At 32.7% G+C, this 10,000-nt stretch overlaps 1 protein-coding gene across 3 annotated transcripts in view; it reads right to left on the bottom strand.

Moving 5' to 3' along the window:
• Positions 1–7,696: 7,696 nt before the first annotated feature.
• LOC119607671 (protein giant-lens) overlaps positions 7,697–10,000 on the bottom strand; it is a 94,969-nt gene continuing 92,665 nt past the window's right edge. For all 3 annotated transcript variants that reach the window (XM_037961728.1, XM_037961730.1, XM_037961729.1), the window contains exons 3-5: positions 8,566–9,218; positions 8,327–8,498; positions 7,697–8,263 (exon numbers count right to left, since the gene is read on the bottom strand). In XM_037961728.1, coding sequence (XP_037817656.1) covers positions 8,051–8,263; positions 8,327–8,498; positions 8,566–9,218 — 1,038 coding nt within the window. In that variant the 3' untranslated portion in view covers positions 7,697–8,050. The remainder of the gene's footprint in view (positions 8,264–8,326; positions 8,499–8,565; positions 9,219–10,000) is intronic.

The following is a 10,000-nucleotide window of genomic DNA, read 5'->3' as shown; positions in this document are numbered from 1 at the left end:
ATGGGAAGTCCGGTGGGATATAGACTAGACCTAGACTATTAACAGGACCATAATGCAGTCTTGTTTGGATTATTGTCTATAGACTAGTCTGCAGTCCTCACTATAGTCTTGTCTATAGTCCTGACTATAGTCTTGTCTTTCGTCCTAACCATAGAATTTTCTATAGTCTTATCTATAGTCCTGACTATAGTCTTGTCTATTGACCTGACTATAGTCTATAGTCCTATATATAGTCATAATTATAGTCTTGCTTATAGTCCTAACTATAGACTTGTCTATAGTCTTAGTCTTACTATAGCAAGGACTATAGTCCTATCTATAAACTTGTCTATAGTCTGACTATAGCCAAGACTATAGTCAAACCTATAGACAAGTCTAGTTCGGATTGTAGACAAGACTATAGTCGGGAATATAGTCTTGTCTATAGTCCGGACTATAGTCTTGTCTATAGTCCTAACAATAGTTTTTGATATAGTTTTGACTATAGTCCTAACTATAGACTTATCTATAGGTCTGTGTATAAAGACTTCTTTATAGTCCTCAGTATGGTTTTGTCTTTAGTCCAGACTGTAGTCCCTACTATAGACTTGTCTATAGTCTGACTATAGACTTATCTGCTATTCTGACTACAGTATTTTTCTCAGTATAATCAGGACTATATTGTCAATATTGTCAATAGGCTTGATTATAGTATTATCGATAGCTCCAACTATAGTCTTGTCAATAGGCCTGATTATAGTCTTATATATAATCCTGACAATAGTCTTGACTATAGTCTTTTCTATAGTCTTGTCTATAGTCTTTTCTTTAGTTTTTTCTATAGTCCTGCCTATAGTCTTTTCTATAGTCCAGACTATAGTCTTGTCTATAGTCCTGCCTATAGTCTTGTCTATAGTCCTAACTATAGATTTGTCTATAGTCTTGAATATAGTCCTGACGATAGTCTTGCTTACAGTACTGACTATAGTCTTGTCTATAGTCCTGACTATAATCTTGTCTATAGTCCTAACTATAGTCTTGCCTATCGTCCTGACTATAGTCTTGTCTATAGTCCTGACTATAGTCTTGTCTATAGTCTTGTCTATAGTCCTGACTATAGTCTTGTCTATAGTCTTGTCTATAGTCCTGACTATAGTCTTGTCTATAGACCTGACTATAGTCTTGCCTACAGTCCTGACTATAGTCTTGTCTATAGTCCTGACTATAGTCTTATCTATACTCTTGACTATAGTTTTGTCTATAGTCCTGACTATAGTCTAGTCTATAGTCTTGGCTATAGTCTTGTCTATAGTCCTGACTATAGTCTTGTCTATAGTCCTGACTATAGTCTTGTCTATAGTCCTAACTATAGACTTGTCTATAATCCTAACTATAGACTTGTCCATAGGTCTGTGTATAGTCCGGACAACTATAGACTTGTCCATAGGAATGACTAGAGTATTGTCTATAGTCCTAACTATAGTCTTATCTATAGCCCTGACTATCGTCTTGTTTATAGTCTTGTCTATAGTCCTGACTATAGTCTTTGTACAGTCTTTCCTATTGTATAGAAATTCTATTTAAAAACTTTAATTTTAATCCTTTAGCCAACCTTTAACCAACAGTTTAACAACTTTTGTCTTTATCACCTCAATGATTTTCAAATTATTTTAATCGAATTGTTAACAAATGCAGTCAAGTGTGAACTAATACATAAATACCTACATACATATAAACATACAGCCATAAATAGATTTTCTCATTTAAGGGTCATAAACTTTTATTGTTTAACAAACTTAAGAATATTTAAACGATTTGCAGATAAATAAACTTTTAAACTTGTTATAAGAAATTATTAGTTTTTGTGTTTTGCTTTAAATTTATGTTTGAAATTATTCAATCGTTATTAATTGGAAATTAATCGATGCAGATAAAGTTTTGGAAAATTGGGTTATAGAGGCGTATGAATAATATTAATTGTAAGATTTATTTATGGATAAAATCCTGCCTGCAAAAATATCCCAAATAAATAAAAGTGGTTATTGTCTTTAAATAAAATAGATATTTGAAAATATGTTTTTGTATGTTTTAATAAAATTTTAATAAAAATTTTTTCTTCTCTTTTCAGGTAAGTCAAATGATCTTGAGTTTGCTCTGATAACAAAATGATTTACTGACAAAAGGTATAGTTATGTTAATATTAAAAAAAATTGTTGATTTGTTCGAAATTAAACCCTAAGCTATTCTGTGTTTTGTCTTCGCTAACTTGCAGATTGTGTCTTGGCTAATTGATGTTTAATATCAATAAGTTACCGAATTTAGCAGTTAGTTTAGATTCTAAACTTTAGAACGAATAAAAGAATATACATAAATGTCAAGTAAACGTTACGAAAAAAATCGAATAATTTAATCGAAATCAAAAAGCAAAATATATGTACATAGTTTTTCTTGTAACCCAAATTTTTCCTGTCTAAGAATTACTCTTTTCCCATATTATTTAATTTGACATTATATACAAAGACATTCCCGCCACTTCAATGATCTTTAATATAATTTATCTAAGATTTTTTGTTTATTGTATTGATTATCTATCTGTCTGTTGGACTGTCATGTTTAATTTTATTAAAATACATAAAATACTTAAATATCGATTAACATCAAAGAATGTGCCTCTCGACACAGTATGCAAGTAGACGCAAGCGCAGCAGTGGTGCAGGCATGATCAGCATTTCCAGTCAGCAGTAACATGCTGATGATGACGGGACATGTTTAAGTGATAGGTTTTTTGTTTTTTTTTATAATAAATTTATTTGAAAAGCTTATAAAATTGTAATGATTTGAATATGAAGGTGTAAAAGACAAGAGTCTGTGGTAAAAACATGTGTTAAAACTTTATAGACTAGACTATAGACTATACTATAGACTGGACTATAGACTAGACTATAGACTAGACTATAGACTAGACTATAGACTAGACTATAGACTATACTATAGACTAGACTATAGACTAGACTATAGACTAGACTATAGACTAGACTATAGACAAGACTATAGACTAGACTATAGACTAGACTATAGACTAGACTATAGACTAGACTATAGACTAGACTATAGACTAGACTATAGACAAGACTATAGACTAGACTATAGACTAGACTATAGACTAGACCATAGACTAGACTATAGACTAGACTATAGACAAGACTATAGACTAGACTATAGACAAGACTATAGACTAGACTATAGACTAGATATAGACTAGACTATAGACTAGACTATAGACTAGACTATAGACTATACTATAGACTAGACTATAGACTAGACTATAGACTAGACTATAGACTAGACTATATACTAGACTATAGACTAGACTATAGACTAGACTATAGACTAGACTATATACTAGACTATAGGCTAGACTATAGACTAGACTATAGACTAGACTATAGACTAGACTATAGACTAGACTATAGACTAGACTATAGACTAGACTATAGACTAGACTATAGATTAGACTATAGACTAGACTATAGATTAGTATATAGACTAGACTATAGACTAGGCTATTGATTAGACTATAGACTAGACTATAGACTAGACTATAGACTAGACAATAGACTAGACTATAGATTAGACTATAGACTAGACTATAGACTAGACTATAGACTAGACTATAGATTAGACTATATATTAGACTATAGACTAGATTATAGACTAGACTATAGACTAGACTATAGATTAGACTATAGACTAGACTATAGACTAGACTATAGACTAGACTGTAGACTAGACTATAGACTAGACTATAGATTAGACTATAGATTAGACTATAGACTAGACTATAGACTAGACTATAGACTAGACAATAGACTAGACTATAGACTAGACTATAGACTAGACTGTAGACTAGACTATAGACTAGACTATATACTAGACTATAGACTAGACTATAGACTAGACTATAGACTAGACTATAGACTGGACTATAGACTAGACTGTAGACTAGACTATAGACTAAACTAAGACTAGACTATAGACTAGACTATAGACTAGACTGTAGACTAGACTATAGACTAGACTATAGACTAGACTATAGACTAGACTATAGACTAGACTATAGACTAGACTATAGACTAGATTATAGACTAGACTATAGACTAGACTATTCTTTAAAATATATTAAAGATGTGACTTTACAATATAGGCTAGCTTATAGACTAGAATATATAATAGATTATAGGTAATAGTACATTCCAGGGTATAGACTAGACTCTTGGCAGTGAGTATCTGTGTTACAATTTTGTAACCTTTGTATACATAACTTTTACAATAATCTAACAGAAATAATTATTTTAAAGATTTTCACACAAACGTAATTTTTTTCATTCCATGTTAAAATAATTTATAATTTTTTTGTTTGGTCTTACCCAGAAATCATAAAAATGTCATCTCATGTTATTTTTTTATATTTAGCTCAACTCTGGGTGTTAATTTTTTTTACTATTTCTTTTTTATTCTCATCCCAAATAAAACAGAATTTTAAATTCAACTACTAAAAGCATTTGTCCCGTTATGAGGAGGGTTTTTTGTAACATTTAAACCAAAAAAAAAAAAACTAAAATAAATGGAGAAGATTAAAAAAGTGTACGCTTTGTGACAGTCTTGCTTAATTCATTTTATTTTTGCTTTTTTAGCAAAACTATGTACAAACATACAAATTAAATTATAAATGAAATTAATTCAATTTTATAAAAACTTTATTCTCACTTATTTCTCCCGTTGGAAATTGTCAAATACATAGTACATTTATGTATTAAAATACATACACTTATATTTTTTGCTTCAACAATATTATTTTGTTTTTTTATAGTTGTTTAAACTATTGTTGTCAAACTTGAATAAAATTAAGTAAAAATTTGATCGTGAGTTTATTTTACGTTCTGTTTTCATTGTTTCCTACTTTTATACGTTAATGTCTAGTTGCTTAGTGCAGACACCCTCCACTCTAGTTGTGGTTATTAATGTTTCGCATAAAACTAAAGCATACCTTAAGGCTCTTGTAAAAATTGCAATGAAATTTGTATACAGTACTTTATGATATTAAAATAAATTTTAAGTGACGTTGTTTTTATGCACAAACTATGTTTACGCGCGCGTTTAAATATTTTGATAAAATAATGTTTTCGCCCCACAGTATATATAGTGCTATAGTTCCTAAAAATGCTAAATATTTTTAATAAAGATTTTCTATTAATAGAACTCGTTTGCTATTGAAAATTGCAATATCACTTCACAATTATTTGACTTTGGGATAGAATATGGGCTAGTCATTGACCAGTCCATGGAATAGTATATTGCCTAGCCTTTGAAACTTTCTATTTACTAGTGTATAGACCAATCTAAGAATAAGTTTATAGAAATTAACTATTAACTAGTGGATTTATTAGTCTATAATATATCAATAAACTGTTTAACTAGTATATTAAATCGTGTATGGAATAGTCTATGAAATAGTTTATTTACTGGTCTATAGACTAATCTATTGATTAGTATATGACGTAGTCTATAGTGTATCGACAAGTATATAGAACTGTCCATTCACTATTGAGTAGTCTATGGACAAGTCTATTAATCTATAGTATATAAACAAGTCTATTTCACCTAATCTATAGTGTATCGACAAGTATACGGAACTGTCTATTAACTAGTCTATAGACAAGTCTATTGACTAGTCTATTAAATAGTCTATTGACTAGTTTATTGAATCGTGTATTGAATTGTCTATGTGATAGTTTATTGTCTAGTCTATAGACTAATCTATTGATTAGAATTTGACCTAACCTATAGTGTATCGACAAGTATATGGAACTAGCTATTCATTAGTCTATAGACAAATCTATTGACTAGTCTATTGACAAGTCTATTGACTAGTCTATGAACAAGTCTATTGACTAGTCTATGGACAAGTCTATTGACTTGTTTATGACCAAGTCTATTGACTTGTTTATGACCAAGTCTATTGACTTGTTTATGACCAAGTCTATTGACTTGTTTATGACCAAGTCTATTGACTAGTCTATGGACTAAACTATTAACTAGTCTGTTGACTGGTCTATTGATTAGTCTTTGAATCAGTCTACAGTATATCGACAAGTCTATTGACTAGTCTAGAATAGTCGATTGACTAGTCTATGAAATAGTCTATTGTATAAGTATATGGAATTGTCCATTCACTAGTGTATGGACAAGTCTATTGAGTAGTATATGGACAAGTCTATTGACTAGTGTATCGATATGTCTACTTACTAGTCTATGGAAAAGTCTGTTGACTAGTCTAGGTCTATTGACTTGTTTATGACCAAGTCTATTGACTAGTCTATGGACTAAACTATTAACTAGTCTATTGACTGGTCTATAGTATATCGACAAGTCTATTGACTAGTCTAGAATAGTCGATTGACTAGTCTATTGAATCGTGTAATGACTAGTCTATTGAATCGTGTATTGAATTGGTTTTTGTCTAGTCTATAGACTAATCTATTGATTAGTATTTGACCTAATCTATAGTGTATCAACAAGTATATGGAACTGTCTATTCACTAGTATATTGACAAGTCTATTGACTAGTCTATGGACAGGTCTATTGACTAGTCTATGAACAAATCTATTGACTAGTCTATGAACAGGTCTATTGACTTGTTTATGACCAAGTCTATTGACTTGTTTATGACCAAGTCTAGTCTATGGACTAAACTATTCACTAGTCTGTTGATTGGTCTATTGTTTAGTCTTTGAATCAGTCTATAGTATATCGACAAGTCTTTTGACTAGTCTAGAACAGTCTATTGACTAGTCTATGAAATTAGACTAATCTATTAACTTGTAGAGTAGTCTTTTGATTAGTCTATGGTCTAGTCTATAGTATATCGACAAAAATAGTCTATTGACTAGTCTATATAGTAGTCCATTATGAAATAGACTAATCCATTAACTAGTCTATGGAATCATCTATTTAGTAGTCTGGTGACTAGTCTGTTGACTAATCCATTAACTAGTCTATTTGTTAGTTTATGAAATCGTCTATTTACTAGTCTATGGACAAGCTTATTGAATAATCTATAGAATAATCTATTAACTAGTATGTATATTGATATACTATATTATATTGGCTTGGCTATGGATTATTTTATAGACTACTTCCTAAAGAAGAAGAAAAAAAAACTATCACTGAAATTGTAATTTAATTTGATTTACTCTATTACACTGTTAATATTGAAAACAACTAAGTCGCTTTCTACCAAAAAAAATCCACCTATTTCGTTTTATATAAAACCCATTAAAAAACTTCTTTAATTTACATAAAGATTTGGCACTCGTGGAGTTATATTTTTTTTATTTGTTTAAACATTTTCGTTTGCTCTTTTTATTATAATTATTTTGTTGTTGTTTTTGTTGCTACAGCTAAATGTTAAATTATTATATTATACATTATACACTTGTTGTTTTTAAAAAAAACTATAATTTACGCGGTTAATATAATATTTACAATTTTTTTAATAAATATTTTTGTGTTTCCCTTAAAAAAGACTTTGTTTTGTTGGTGAACCTTAAATACAAAAAAATATAATAAAATAAAAATAAAAAAATTACAATTATAAAATAAAACTTATTAAATACGAATTTGGTTGTTTACAATTATTAATAGTAGTGGTTTTTGTAAATCTTATTAAAAAAGATTAAATTTTATTTTTCAATTTATAGTTTTTTTTTTTTTTTGTTTGTTATCGTTTGCTTTAGGATGAGACTCTTTATTGGCGGCTCAGTCATAAAAAATAAAACATTAAATTAATTTTTTAATAAAAAATAATAATAAAAAAAACTTAAACAATATTTTGAACCTGTTCAAAATTTTTTTTAAATAATTTTTTTCTCATTGTTGTTGTTTGTTTTGTAACTTAAATCATAAACTTAAAACTTAACGAATGTCTATGACAACAAAGAAGTTTACTTTTGGATTTGTGTGTGTGTATTTAAATTTTTACAAAATATTGGAAATTTGCATGTTTTGGAATCAATCGTTGGCCATGCAATAACCGGAATATGTTTGAATATTATCTTCCAAAAATGTTTCACCAGCTATAACGCCCGACTGCGTATGATGGCTGGGACAGTGATGTCCTTTGGGACACTGACACAAGGCATTGATGTTGACCTCATCAATGAACTCTTGACGTTTTCTCACTGTAAACAGTTTACAGGGTTGTTTGCGTTGACATCTCAAGCGCTGTAAAAGCAAAAGGGACAAATTAAATTTGATTTCAAATTTCAATTAAAATCTTAAACTTACCGTTAAAGGAGAACACGCAAACAAATATTTATAACCCGAATTGCCATCATCCATGGGCTCTCGTTTCGTTAAATAAGTCACTGAATTCTTAGGACAGCGACAGTGAACAATCTGTTCTGTTGAGTTAACCTCAGCTGAGGTGGTCAATGTCCATGTGTAGTCGCGGAAATGTCTAAAAATACATAAATTATGTTATAAATAAAAATTTCTTGATTCCAATAAAAATCTCTAACACTTACCTACACACTGGCAGCCGATGTACAGGTTGACACAATTTATAATGTCTAGTCTTGTCGGCAATCGTATGACCGTCCTCCACACCCAAACCACTAGGGCAACCGCCAATATATTGCAATTTCTCTTGATGACCCATATGACCCGAATGTCTCATGTGTGCAGAATTTGTATACAAATGATGTTGTTCTTGCTGCTGCTGACTCTTCCTACTTAAATGGGGATATTCATTATCGTTTATCTCTTCGGTATAAAGCAAAGAACCTCCCTCCTCATTGCTAGCTAAAGCCGAATTTTCATCGTGTAATACATAATCCGAGGGTAAATTAATATCATCCTCATAAACAGCCCCCAACTTATGCATTAGTTTCTTCAAATGAATACTATCGTATTTTTTATCGCCCGCAAAACCGGCAGCATCCAAAAGCAAATGTTTATTTTGATGTAGAATTTTTGAATGTTCATAATAACTGTGATATTTTTCGGTATTATGATTCTGATGGGAGTGTGGGTCCTTATGATGATGATGTATGATAATTTCGGGTGCTCGGTTAATGGAGGGACAACGACACTGACGCTCTATCCAGGGTGTTTCATATAAATCTATCTTGGAACACACGGCATTGGGTGCACAAACGGGTAGATCGTCCTCAGAGTCCTAGAAAGGGAACAGTAAAGGTAAAGGATTAAAAATTTGTGTTTAACAAGAATTTGGGTTTTAAGTAGAGTTTAAGGGTAATAGATAGATAGATAGATGATAGATAGATAGATTAGATAGATAGATAGATAGATAGATAGATAGATTAGATAGATAGATAGATAGATAGATAGATAGATAGATAGATAGATAGATAGATAGATAGATAGATAGATAGATAGATAGTCGCTCGCTCGCTCGCTCGCTCGCTCGCTCGCTCGCTCGCTCGCTCGCTCGCTCGCTCGCTCCTCGCTCGCTCGCTCGCTCGCTCTCGCTCGCTCGCTCGCTCGCTCGCTCTCGCTCGCTCGCTCCTCGCTGCTCGCTCGCTCGCTCTCGCTCGCTCGCTCGCTCGCTCGCTCGCTCGCTCTCTCGCTCGCTCGCTCCTCGCTCGCTCTCTCGCTCGCTCCGCTCGCTCGCTCTCTCGCTCGCTCGCTCGCTCGCTCGCTCGCTCGCTCGCTCGCTCGCTCGCTCGCTCGCTCGCTCTCGCTCGCTCGCTCGCTCGCTCTCGCTCGCTCGCTCGCTCGCTCGCTCGCTCGCTCGCTCGCTCGCTCTCGCTCGCTCGCTCGCTCTCGCTCGCTCGCTCGCCTCTAGCTCCTCCTCGCTCGCTCGCTCGCTCGCTACGCTCGCTAGCTCGCTCGCTCGCTCGCTCGCTCGCTGCTCCTCGATCGCTCGCTCCGCTCGCTCGCTCCTCGCTCGCTCGCTCGCTCGCTCGCTCGCTCGCTCGCTCGCTCGCTCGCCGCTCG

Source organism: Lucilia sericata, unplaced genomic scaffold (genome assembly GCF_015586225.1).
Source record: "Lucilia sericata isolate MDLA Ls3-8-SP2 unplaced genomic scaffold, ASM1558622v1 Contig000726F_arrow, whole genome shotgun sequence".
Classification (NCBI taxonomy): domain Eukaryota; kingdom Metazoa; phylum Arthropoda; class Insecta; order Diptera; family Calliphoridae; genus Lucilia; species Lucilia sericata.
The sequence above is the reverse complement of the archived record's forward strand: the minus strand, read 5'-3'. Positions and strand labels throughout refer to the sequence as shown.